Source organism: Petaurus breviceps, unplaced genomic scaffold, assembly GCF_028583685.1.
Source record: "Petaurus breviceps papuanus isolate PSGF00001 unplaced genomic scaffold, PetGlider_PUasm1.0 154, whole genome shotgun sequence".
Taxonomy (NCBI): domain Eukaryota; kingdom Metazoa; phylum Chordata; class Mammalia; order Diprotodontia; family Petauridae; genus Petaurus; species Petaurus breviceps.
In genome coordinates, this window is record NW_027185715.1 from 8,508,465 (window position 1) to 8,521,781 (window position 13,317).

General features: G+C 35.8%; 1 protein-coding gene across 2 annotated transcripts in view; it reads left to right on the forward strand.

The window, feature by feature from the left end:
* MON2 (MON2 homolog, regulator of endosome-to-Golgi trafficking) overlaps positions 1–13,317 on the forward strand; it is a 148,596-nt gene that overhangs the window by 65,558 nt on the left and 69,721 nt on the right. For both annotated transcript variants that reach the window (XM_069080685.1, XM_069080692.1), the window contains exons 20-25: positions 2,890–2,991; positions 4,284–4,394; positions 5,705–5,880; positions 8,772–8,934; positions 9,877–10,170; positions 12,090–12,288. In XM_069080685.1, coding sequence (XP_068936786.1) covers positions 2,890–2,991; positions 4,284–4,394; positions 5,705–5,880; positions 8,772–8,934; positions 9,877–10,170; positions 12,090–12,288 — 1,045 coding nt within the window. The remainder of the gene's footprint in view (positions 1–2,889; positions 2,992–4,283; positions 4,395–5,704; positions 5,881–8,771; positions 8,935–9,876; positions 10,171–12,089; positions 12,289–13,317) is intronic.

Here is a 13,317-nt window from a genome sequence, read left to right on the forward strand (position 1 = left end):
GTAGTAATTCAGGTGAACCATGATGACATTCTGAGCTAGAGTGGTAATTGGTGTTTGGTGATGTGAGTAGAGAGAAAGAGATGAACGTGAGAATTGTGATAGAAATGACATTGTTTGCTGACTTATTAGACATGTAATCTGAGGGGCAAAGGAGAGTGAGGAGTCAAGGACAGTGCCTGTGTTGGAAACCTGGTGTACCTGAAGGATAGTAGTGCTCTTGGGAAAAATAGGGAAATTTGGGGATGGGAGAGAGAAGTGGTTTGAGGGGAAGAGAATGAATTACATTTTGGACATGTTTGAGTTTCAGATGACTTACAGGGCATTCAGTTGAATAGTCAGTAGGTAGTTGCTGAAGTGTGACTAGAGCTTAGGAGAAAGACTGGGACTCTACTAGATTTGAAACTGATCTGCATAAAGATGGGAGCTGCTGAGGTTACTGAGACAGTATAGATAGAGATTAGGGAGGACCAGAACAGCCGCGGGAAGACCTTAGTAAAGGGCCATAATACTGAAGATCCAACGACAAAGGGACTGAGACGTCATAGTCAGAGAAGAAGGAGGAAAACCAAGAAGAGAGCACTCTCATAAAAACCCAGAGAGGTTAAGGGTGAAGATTGAGAAAAGGCCTTCAGAGGGATAAGTTTCATTTGAGTGATGAAGTGATGAATCCAGGTGCAAAGGGTCCAGAAATGAGTGAGGAGGAGCTAGAGGCAATGAGAATAGGCAGCTTTCTAAGGAAGAGGAATGTAGGATGCTGGCTGTGGTGGATGATGGGATCACGTGAGGATTTTTTCATCCCAGGGAAGTTTTGGGGGAAGGTATTTGAAGAAAGTAACTGTTTGATAGGCAGGAAGATGGAAGATTAAAGGGGGAAGATAATTGTGGGAGCAAGTTTTGGGGGGTCATGAGATAAAACATACTCGCAGAGGGGTTAGACTTGGCAAAGAAAAAAGTTCCCTATCATCAGGTGCTGGAGTAAAGGAGAAGGATGAGGGTTGATAGCATGAGGTGCTGAGATGTAGAGAAAGAGGGAAAAGGGAGCTCACAGCAGATGGTTTCTTCTTTAATTGGGCAGGTAGATGTTACAGTGGACAGAGTGCTGCACCTGGAGTCAGGAAGATATGAGTTCAGACCTGCCTCAGACTAGCTGAGTGACCCTGGGCAAGTCACTTAACCTCTGTCTGCCTCATGTTCCTCATCTATAAAATGGAGATCATAATAGCACCTACTTCTCCAGGGTGTGAGGATAAAATAAAAGAATATTTGTCATGTGCTTTGAAAACCTTAAAATTCTATATAAATGCTAGGTTGTTGTTATATTTTCTCAGTAAAGAATGAGGTTTGGTCCTTATCTGAGAGAAAATGAGGAGAGGGGTTTTGGTCAGGGGCTTGAAGAGAGAAGGTTTGGAATAGTCTCTAGTTAGTGGGAGAAGGGATCAAGAAGGTTATGAAAGGATTGCTTGACTGTGTTGAATTCCCAGCTGAGATTTAGCAGCATGTGAGTACAGAAGGAAACAAGCATTATTAAGTGCCAGTTATGTTCCTGGCACTGGGCTTTACAAATATTATCTCATTTGGTCCTCAAAAGCACACTGTGAGGTAGGTACTGTTATTCCCATTTTTTACAGTTGAAGAAACTGAGGCAGAGGTTAAGTAACTTGCCCAGGATCACTCAGCTAGTACTGTCTGAGGTCCAATTTGAACTCAGATCTTCCCGACCCTAGGCCTAGCACTCTGTTCCCTGGGCCACCTTACTAAGGTGGCAGATAGTGGGATTCATAGTGGGTTGGGGTTTGGTCAGATGTAAACATTGAAGGAGGTAGGGAGCATTAAGGGGCTTCTGTGATGATGCAGAGATGAACCAGTCGCCTCAATGTTTGAGATGGGGAAGGGATGAAAGCGAAGTTAGACCAGGGTTGATGGCCTGGGAGAGTACTGAAGGAAGGAGCAGGAATGGGTATAAGAGAAGGAAGGCACCGGAAAAGATGGGGCAGTTGTGTTATGAAATAATGGTAATTATTACCTATTGTGGCCAGCTTGTCAAGTGCCGCTTGCTTTGGAAGCAGAGGCTTAGCTTTAAATCCTGACTCAGCCTTAGTATCTTCGAGATTGATGGTAAGTCATTTACCTGAGGACTTAGGTTACCTTGTTTGTCAAATTAATGGGTATGCTCTCTATAGTTTCTTCTGACTCAGAATACAGTGATGCTCTGCTCTGGTGAATACTGGCTGTCCTTAGGCACCTCTGGAGTCACATAGCCTTTTCTTGCCTCTTTCCAAGATTTATAGAGCTGTTGTACTTTCTCTGCTGTCAGTGTGGTTGCTATTCACTGTGTCCTGCTTTACCTTGTGATCTCTGTCATTCTCTTCCCTCTTCTCCCTGCCCTTCCATTTCAGATTTCTGTTGCTTTTCTTCATGTATTTTTTGGCTTTTTATGAAATGAAAAGGAGGAAAACATACTTCAGCAGCCACAGTCATTCACAGCCCTGCTTTTGTTCTGGTTTGAGAAATGACCAATCACAACCTGTTGGGAGGGATACTTCTCCCTGCCTTGGCTACTTCGTTACTGAAAGATGATTCTTGACACACCTGTTCCTCCCTCCTACCCCTCTTAACCTACTTTGAGGTTCATTGCCTTCTCATTGTTCAAAGATGCCAGAAGACTGGTATTCTCCAGATAACCGAGAGTTGTTTTTTATTTCTTAACTGTATACAATGTATGAGCACAGTTCCTGGCTCATATCGGGTGCTTTAATAAATGTTTATTGGATTTCACTGTTAAGTTGTTTGGTAACCTCTTTTATCTTGTGTAGTTTGATGTTAATGGTAGTTCTAAGTACTAAAGATTTTCTTTGCAGTATCAAAATGTAGCCTATTTTTTCTATCTAGGAACCATCTCTTTTTGCAGTTGCCAAATTGCTAGAAACTGGACTTGTCAACATGCACAGAATAGAAATTTTGTGGAGACCTTTAACCGGCCATCTTCTTGAGGTAACCTGTTTTTCTAAGATACACTGTTCTGTTTTTTGATAAAGAATTTTGAGTGACTCTTTTTCCTCTCAGTAAAATAAAGAAATCTATTGCTTCAACTGTTATATAACATGTAAGAATATTTTTGTTGCTTAGTAATTTTTTTCTGTCGTGTCCAACTCTTTGTTTGGGGTTTTCTTGGCAGAGATTCTGGACTGGTTTGTCATTTCCTTCTTCAGCTCATTTACAGATGGGAAACTGAGGCAGATAGCGTTAAGTGACTTGCTCAGTCACACAGCCAGTCAAGTGTCTGAGGCTTCTGGATTTGAACTCAGATCTTTCTGACTCCAGGCCTAGCTAGCGTTCTATCCACTGTGCCACCTAGCTGCTCGTTATATGCAAGAATACCCATCTTGAATACATGATGTTAACATTTGTTTTGTTTTTTTATTCCTGCCTTGGGTTCTTGTTGCTATAAGCAAAGTAGTTATATGGTTCAATGAATGGATAGAATGTTGAACTTGGAGTCAGAAGACCTGAAACATTTACTAGCTCTGTGAGCTTGGGCAAGTCCCTTAGCTTCTCTCAACCTGTTTCCTTCTCTGTAAAATGAGGAAATCTCTCATAAGAAACTGTGAACCCTTTTATATCTAAGTATATGAAAGTATTCTCTCTGAAATGGCTTTCAAAGCAAGAACATTGTACATAAATTGCCTTTAAATGTTAATTCCATTAGTAATTAGAATCGCTTTTTTTTAATTACTTTTATCACAAGAAATCCTTATTACTCAATTTTTGCATACATTTGTCAAAGGAAGATATTGTTAAAAAGGATGACTGGAGACAGAATTTACTGGATATTTTTAGTGTAAATTTTTGCAGAATTTACTGAAAGCCTGTTGTGAAGAATACATTTTTTCTTATGTAAGTTTGGTAGCTTAATCCAATTTCATATTAATTTTCTCTGATGTAATCCTCTATTTTTTCCAGCAATTTTTGTCTTAGTTTTCATCTTTTTTCCTCCTTTCTCTTTTTTTCTATTGCTTCCTCTTGTCCTCTTATACAGAAGGTAAGTTTTCCTATAGGTACATGTATTTTTTTTTAATTTACTATTAATAAGCTTATTCTAGTCAGAATTTTTGCTTAATTTTCTTTTTCTCCCTCATTTAAGATCATTGTAATATTGTTTTTAAAATATAACTTGCCAGCATTTGTAAAACTATTTTTTCATTAACTTTTGATTTTAAATGTATATTGTTTTTGTCAACAGTTTAGCAGATGAATGTTTGAATTTTAATGTATTGTATCTTCAGGTTTGTCAGCATCCGAACTCTCGAATGAGAGAATGGGGAGCAGAAGCCTTAACTTCACTTATTAAAGCAGGATTAACATTTAACCATGATCCTCCACTTTCACAAAATCAGGTAATTTGGGGAGACAAATGTGAAGTAAAGGGTGACCTTGTTCCTGTTATAACTATTTTATCAAATCAGAAAATGGGCAGAATTCAAGATATGAAATCCTGCTCCTGAATACTCTGTCTAGGAAACATAGTAGAGCTATCATCTACTGTAAAATATCATTTGTAAAAGCTTGCCTGTTTTCTTCTAATTTCATTAAACAATATGTGTGTAAGATTTTTTTGTCTTAAAAATTTTAGAGAAATAAGAAAACAGTCAAAGAGTTTAGTAGTTATTGTTGCCCAGTTTAGTCACCCTTTTCCAGTAATAAGATCTTTTAAAAATGTGGTAATATGCAATTTATTTCTTTAAATTAGTTTCTAGAATATAGCATTTCATTTATGCATGTATGTGTGTGTGTATATATATCTATCTATATCTATATATATATAGTGTGTGTGTTTGTGTGTGTACACACACCCCACAAAAAAAAATATAAGAAAGTTATTTTGAGAATAGACTATTTTCCCCCATCCACAATATTACATAGATCTCTGTATCTGTCTGTTTATCTATGTATTGCCCAGTGTCATTTAAGAGGTATTTGAAGTCTTGCTTACTTTGAGTCTAATGCACAGTTAACCTCCATAGGTACTTTCCAGGTTAAAATTTCTGATCCTATGAAGTAGAAAATCTTAAATAACTATTTAAATAACCATTTTTTCCTGCTTTCTTATTCTTTTGGAAAGAAACAAATGACTCTTTAATATTAGAGTTTTATTCAACAAAGCATCATCTAGTAACAGGGTCAGAATGAAATCAGTCTAAGCTTTTAATGTTTATAGATAGAGATTTTAAAATATATTTTAGATATAAATTGATGTTCATATTAATGGCCCTAAAACTGTAAGATATTAAAAGTGTATCTGAGTTATAAAGGATTTGTTTTATATTATTTATTTTGATATAGTTTTGTAGTGGGTTTTAAAAAAAGTTTATCTTTCTTGAGCTTTTTTTTATGCACATTTATATAAGCTACATTCTAGAGACCCATAGATAGTTGTAACACAAAAATTACCATAATACAAATGTAAGTGCAAAGGGGAGATTAAGGCATTACTTAATTAGTGGCCTATATATGGTAGTTTTCTCTAGATTATTGGCCAGAATGCTCTGTCATCCAGACATTCTGGATGAAGGGAATCTATTGTTATACATGTGTGGAGTTTTTCTTTTTTTTTTAAATAGCCATTTACCATGTAGTCTTTTTTAAAATTTTCATATTTTTTTAAAATACCCCTTTGGTTTCTTTTACTAATTTTTTTTTCTTTTAGAGGTTACAGTTGCTTTTATTGAACCCCTTGAAGGAGTTATCCAATATTATCCACCCTGATATAAGACTCAAGCAGTTGGAATGTGTATTACAGATTCTGCAGAGTCAGGGAGACAGTCTTGGGCCCGGATGGCCGTTAGTGCTTGGGGTTATGGGAGCAATCAGAAATGATCAAGGGTAAGTACTACAAGTAAACATCAAAAAGTTTATATAGGTTTAAATATACTAATAGTGTTACTTTTCAAATGCATTACTTGTTTACTAAATTGAGCATGAGTGTGGTTCCCTGCCTTGATTCTGTCAAAATAAAATTTTAAGTCTCTCATTTAGTCTTACTGTCAGTGGAGCATTTTTTATTGCAAGAAGCATTTTAAAAGTCTGATTTTATTAAACTAGCACTTTACTATTTTATTTTATATTTAGCAGTGGTGTCTTTAATTACTAAAACTTGGTGTTCCATTTTTCAAATTTATTTTATACTTGATTTAGGTAGATTTTTTTTTTCTTTTTTTCCTTTTTTTTTCAGGTAGATTTTTGATGTCAGGGCCAGGATTTTTTTTCATAGTGTATATTTATATTGGTCATTTTTATGTGGATAAGGGAAGGTAGAATCTGGAACTTTGCTTAAATCAGGTATTTCCCAAGTCCTGTTCTCTCCTGTCACTAAATGGACTTCCTTATCTTCCCTTTGTTTGAGGGGGAAAATGGGTCTTTACTTCTTTCACCCTGTATTAATCTTCATGCTGCTTTTTTTAATTAGCACTTATTTGTTAATTAATTTTACCTATAATACAATTTGATAAACATGTTCCACAGGACATCCAAATTATGTTATGATGGAATTTTGTCTAAATGAACATTTTACAAAAGTCACCAGTAATAATTCCCAGTAGAATAATAATCTCCTTAAAGATAGGAACTACTTTCCATTTTTTCTTTGTGTTCCCTGTGCCTTCATAGTGACTTGCACATAGTAGGTGCTTAATGAATTTAATCATATTCCCAATCTGTAGAATTTGTATATGAAACTGATTAGAGGGTCTAGCTCCCCAGTAGCCAATTCTCAGGTCAAAAAAAATGAAATTTTCCAAAAATTTGGTGAAGGAGGGATTGACTGAGTACTGGACCTTTCCCTCTTTCTGTCTCATATCTCCATGATCTCTTTTCCCATCCATATTGGTTGTGTTGGGAATGTTTACAAGGCTGGTCTGAAGAATATTTTCCCCATTCATTGGAGTGGTGCTCAACACCGATGACTTTCACTCCAGCTCAGCCACGTATAGGCATTGTCATACCCTCGATCTTATCACATACAAATGTTCCACATGTATTGTCCATAGCTCTACTATATAGGATAGTGTGCTAGTAAATAATAAACAGCCGATTCTCATAAGGAAAAAAAAGTCACACTTTTAAATTTAAACTGTATTACATTTCCTTCTTCTCTTTCTTAATTCTAGGCAAGCAACAAAACAATCATACCCTGAATTGTAATGTCTGTTTATTTCTGAGGTGTAAGTGCTTACCCTGAAGATTGAATGATCACTTTGTTTGAGCAAGTCAGAGCTAGGTCTGGAATATCCCCACTTAATATCTGCCTGTAATCTTTCAGTGTTCCATTTCCTTACCACAGTGCCCTGTTGCTCTGTGCACTCCACTCCTATGGCTTTACTATCTTCCTTTTAAAGTCTTCATCTTTAAGAGTTAACTAGTCCAGTTTTACAATATTTTTGGCCCTTAAATGCCTTGTCCCATTGTCTAGTTGCTGTTCATACCTTTCTAAATCTTACCTGACCTCGTTCCTTCTTTTCTGCCACTTTGTGCAGCATGCTAAGTCCAATACAGATCTATTATTCAGTCTCAACTGGCCCTCACTTTGCATGCTAATCCCTGTACTGATCTCTCTCTGTCATGTGTGCACATGCACACACAACTACATCTCCACTGCCTCTAAAATAGAGAACCTCACTTTCATGCTCCCACTGAAAGCAATTGACACCATCCATTGTGAGTCTCCTCTCTTCCTTAATTGCATTTTTCAGATCACTGCAATATCATTCATTTGTCAGCTTCCTCTTTGCTGTCATGAGGGTGAGTGACCAGACTCCTCACTTTGCCAACAATAATACCTCTGCTTGTGCCCTTGATTCTATCTGGTTATTCATTGGACATTGTTAAGTGAAGTAGTCTGAAAATTATGAAACAATGTATTATAATAAGCTTACTTGGTGATGAACTCAGCCAGTTATGGTAGTTTAGGTTATGATAGAGTTTAGAGATATGACCCCAAAACTGTCCTATGCATAAGGTGAGTCAGCAATCTATGCACATATAGCATCATTAAGAAATTACAAGAAGAATTTACTAAGAACATTTTGCAAGTTAATGATTTCATCTGTCCTTTGTTGTCATTAACAGGTTTTCTTTTTCTTCCTTCATAACTTGTGTCCTTCACTCTCTCCTCTCAAAAATGCCACCTGTTTTATGTATTTGGGAATTTTGTAACTTCCTTCAACTTGAGCTGGTGTAGGGTTTCATATTGCAGTGAAGGTTTTAACAAATGTATTGTGGTATTACCTTAAGAAGATTAGCACCTTATTTCTTAGTGATCTGTGGTATGCTTTTCTTGTGAAATTGTAAGCAGTTTAGATAATTGATGGAGATTACTGAGAACAATATGGTAATAGCATGTTGTCTTTCTCATTGATTAAAAGCACTCATAAAGAATCCTAACATTTTCTTAAAGTCCCTTCTTTTTTTAAACAAAAGCAAATTAAATTATCTTTTATCTGAATATTTTGGGTTCAACTGAGTACTGGACATGCAAAAAATGTTGAAGCGTTATTACACTTATTTGTAACATCTTGAATATTGTTTAGGAAATTTTTGGGAGGAAAATGTATGGGGTAAGAATGGTTTCACTATAATTTGTCTTATTTTAAAATAGAGGCATTTTCATGATACCACATTTCTTTAGTTGTGAAATTAGTTGTGATCAATAATGTTATAGTTGTGAAATGTGCCAGCTTGTACCTACAAATCCATATTTCTTAACTTCTCATTCCCAGAGAATCTTTAATAAGAACGGCATTCCAATGTCTTCAGTTGGTTGTGACAGATTTTTTACCAACAATGCCTTGCACCTGCCTACAGATAGTTGTAGATGTTGCTGGTAGCTTTGGACTTCATAATCAAGAGCTTAATATTAGCTTAACATCAATAGGCTTACTGGTAAGTCTCTTGCTGCTTTCCTTATATTAATATCATAATTGAGAAGTTACTTATGATAAATCTTTCATAAAAACTGCATTAGGTATAGGGTCAGAAGATTAATCTAATTCCTTATTTATAGATGAAGAAACTGAGACTTCTAGAAGTTAAGTGATTTGCCTGAGTTCACACAGACAGCAGAACCAACATTTAAGTCAATGTCATTTCATTCTAAATGCATCATTCTTGCCCTAGCATCCTTCTCTCTTGCAGTTGTCTGCCTATTGTTTCATATTTTTACTACATAATTGGTTTGTGTCTTTTACTTGTTATATACATAGGTTTTTTTTCCATTTTTTTCTTTTAGCTTTGATTCCATTTATTGTATAATCAATATTATTAAAAAGCTATATCCTACTTAATTTCACAATCCACATTTCCATTAATTTTTGTGTATTTAAATACTTATCCGTTTTTCAGGATAGTGATATTCCCTGTTTCATAACCTTATGATATCACTAGTAAAATAGTGGTAGCAAGCAGATTGCCTTTTGTGTGTCTTCAGTTAGCTTAGTTTCCCAAATTCTATCTAGTAAAATCTTTTGTTCAGTTTTGAACCCACCTCATTGACCATTTGCCATTCTGATCCAACATAAATCTTTAAGTAATTGGTCTTCTCTATGTAAAATCATATGCCAGAAATCATAGGTAAGTTTAAAGTACAAAGATCTATTGAATTGGAAATCAATTATCTCTGAATATTAAAATAGTTTTTCTCACAGCCTACATGTTTTATCAGTATTTAATTAGCATGTTCTATGGGTTGGCTTCATTCTCATGCCCTATTTAAGATAAATATTTCTGAAAGAGTTTTATTAATTTCAAAACAGCCTAACTATATACTAAAAACTTGAGTTATTATATTTATAAACTAATGTTATTTTTTTCCACTTTATTTCATAGTGGAACATTTCAGATTATTTTTTCCAAAGAGGTGAAACTATTGAAAAAGAATTGAACAGAGAAGAGGCAGCACAGCAGAAGCAAGCAGAGGAGAAAGGAGTAGTTTTAAACCGTCCCTTCCATCCAGCACCTCCATTTGACTGTTTGTGGCTGTGTCTTTATGCCAAACTTGGTGAACTCTGTGTGGATCCACGGCCTGCCGTCAGGAAAAGTGCAGGGCAGACTCTCTTTTCTACCATTGGGGCACATGGAACCTTATTGCAGCACTCAACATGGCACACTGTTATATGGAAGGTATTCTAAAAGAGCTGGGGGTCTGGAGTTCCTATGGGAGAGGACTTTTTGTGTTACCGATTTAAGGTATTTTAAGATAATGGAATTTCCCCATTCCCCTTTCAAATGAAAAAAAAAAATAGTACCCTAATAATTTGAAAATATTTTTATCTCATACACAAAGAACATATTAAAACATCAAACCATAATGTTTTTATGATTTCATATCTTCTCCTTCCTCCTTTTTGATTATTTGTCCCATTTTCTCCTGATCCCACAAACTGGAAAATACCAGGGGATATTATAAAAGAAAAGTAATTATCGCTGATAATAGAGTGATGGTGAATTTTTTAAATTACAAGCTGCTGACAGACCAGAAAAAAATTTCAGCCACATAAGTTAAAAGAAACAAGGAACTGAAAGACAGGGAAAAAGTAAAAATTTTTTACTTTTTCAAGGAGATATAAAATACTTGTCCATTAAAAAAATTAGGAAACAAAAAACAAAATAGTATTCTCCCTCTCCCCCATCCCCAGAATATGAGTTCCTTAAGGGCAAGGACTATTCGTAAGTTCATAGATCTTATGCTGTAAGAAATCATCTAGTCCGACCCCCTCATTTGAGCCCAGTATATATCCAGAGTTTCATGGAAGAAAGGAGCAAGCCCAGAATTTGAACTCTTGTTCTGTACTTCTGATTTCAGTCTTCTCTACACTGCACTACTCTGTTTTTCATTTTGTATTTATATTCTTGAACCTGGGATGTTGCCTTTCTTATAGTAGATGTTAAGTTTTTATTGAATTGTTGAACTGAACCCAATTAATGCAGCAAATGAAAACACACACACACATGCACGCATGTACTCATTAACAGATTATTTTTTAAAACATTTTAACTTAATAACACATTTTCCCATATAAACATTTTGTAATATCTTTCGATAGCACACAGAAATGCACTTAACAGCTAATACTTTTGAATTATCCTTCTAAAAAATTTAATCACCCTAACAATGTTTCCATAGAAGGATATGTTCAAAATGTTGATTTTGAACTTAAGGAATAACTATTTTCTGTCTCCCAACCCTCTATCTCCTAGAAGAATCAATATTAAATAGTTAAGGCCGAAATTATTGCTCTTAATAAATGCTATTGGTAAAGGAGAGGCATTGAGGGAAGAAGCAGCACAAGGGAATACCCTCTTGTCCAAGTCTCCTCTCTCTCACTGGAGAAGGCTGGAGCAGCATGAGAATGTAGGATTTGAAGGTCCAGCTCTTTAGGCACTGTTATGTGGAAGGGACAGAGAGAGAGGGGACAATGAAAATTCTAAAGGCAGCATCTAGAGGGAAGGGAGTAGTTCTTATAATTCTCTTTAATTCCTTTTCAGTTTATTAACTTCCTGATTTGGCAAGTGGACCATATAACATTTTCATACTTATTAAATATTCATACAGATTAAAATAGTTTGTTTTCATGACATAACTATTTTTTTTTGCTAGACTTTTAGAATACATAAGTTAAATATTTTTAAAGTCATCATGTTTTGAGAGCTACCATTTTCTATTTATCCCATAAGTTAGAAAAAATTAAGCTGATATCAAGTTTTGGCCCATAGGCTAGAAATCTCTAGCTTCAGTTCCATGAGAGGAGGTCTCTTTGGCGAAATTCACATTATGGAATTATACCGATTTCCTCTTACCTGGAATGAGAAATTACCTCAAGGTTATTTTTTCCCAAAGTATGAGTGTGTCAAAGACCAGAAATATGGAAATAGACTACCTCTCAGGATTATTTTGAGGAAAGGTTACAAAGTAAGCTATTATATTTATTTATTTGTACTTTTGGCCACAGATAGAATGATGCCTTTTCTGTGGCACTTCCTCAGTTACCTTTGCCATCATTTATAATTGATATATAACATGTCATTTATATACAATGTAGGTTCTCTTTCATCTACTGGACCGTGTTCGAGAAGCTTCTACCACAGCTGACAAAGAGAAGATTGAGTCAGGCGGTGGCAACATACTCATTCATCATTCAAGAGACACAGCAGAGAAGCAGTGGGCTGAGACATGGGTATTAACATTGGCTGGAGTTGCAAGAATCTTCAATACAAGAAGATACTTATTGCAACCTCTAGGTATGTTATTCTAAAATTTGAGAACTATTGATTACATTTAGTGACAAATACATTATACCAAATTATATAACTTTTTGCTTAACTTTTAAAGTTAGAATCACATGGGACATTATTTTAAGAATATTTAATCATAACATTTATGTTTTGAAAATGTTATGCATAATAATGTATTAAGTTCAGAAAACCTTTTCTATGACATTTCATAATACAAAAACAAGTTGTTATATTATTTAGTAAATTAATGCTTTATATGAAATTGTGAGTGTTTGGCTCTTATTTAGCAATTAATGAGTGCAAAGCACTAGAGATGCCAAGACAATGAAGAAACATTCCCTTCCCTTAAGGAACTTACATTATTTGGGGGGGATATAATATGTATGTAGAAAATTAAATGCAAAATATATGCAGAATAATTTCATGGGGAGGACACCATAGCACTAATGCAATATTTACAGTGCCTATGATCATGATAAACACTGTGACTATAAATATCATGACGTTCGATTGCAAAATATACCAAACTCTACACATAGAGAACAGAACTGAAGCATTTATTTAGACACCAGAAAACCCAGTCCCCAAACCAGTAAGCTGATTCCATCATAGTACCAAAGATATTCAGAAGCCATAATGACGCTGAGAGCCACAGCATCCTTCAGCCTTCCCACAAACCAATACAAGATCCATATTTACTCACAAACTTCTCTCTCTCTCCTTGCCTCAGCACCTCTCTCTCCCACCGAATCTCTAGTTCTGATTCCCAGTCTCTTGTGGGCTCTGCTTCCCTTCAGTAAACTCCCACCACAAGCTCTGTGTGACCTCATTCAGCCTATCAGGGGGCAGAGTTTATCTTCACAGCAGGGAAGCTTCCTGTGGGCTCTGCTCCACCCTTCAGCTAATGCCCTCCATCACAGGCTCCATGTGATTACATTCAGCCTATCAGGGGGCAGAGTTTACTTTCAAAGCAAGGGAGGTCTTCACATTCCCCACCTAGGCCTACTAAGGGACAGGCAAGATCTTCAACAAATT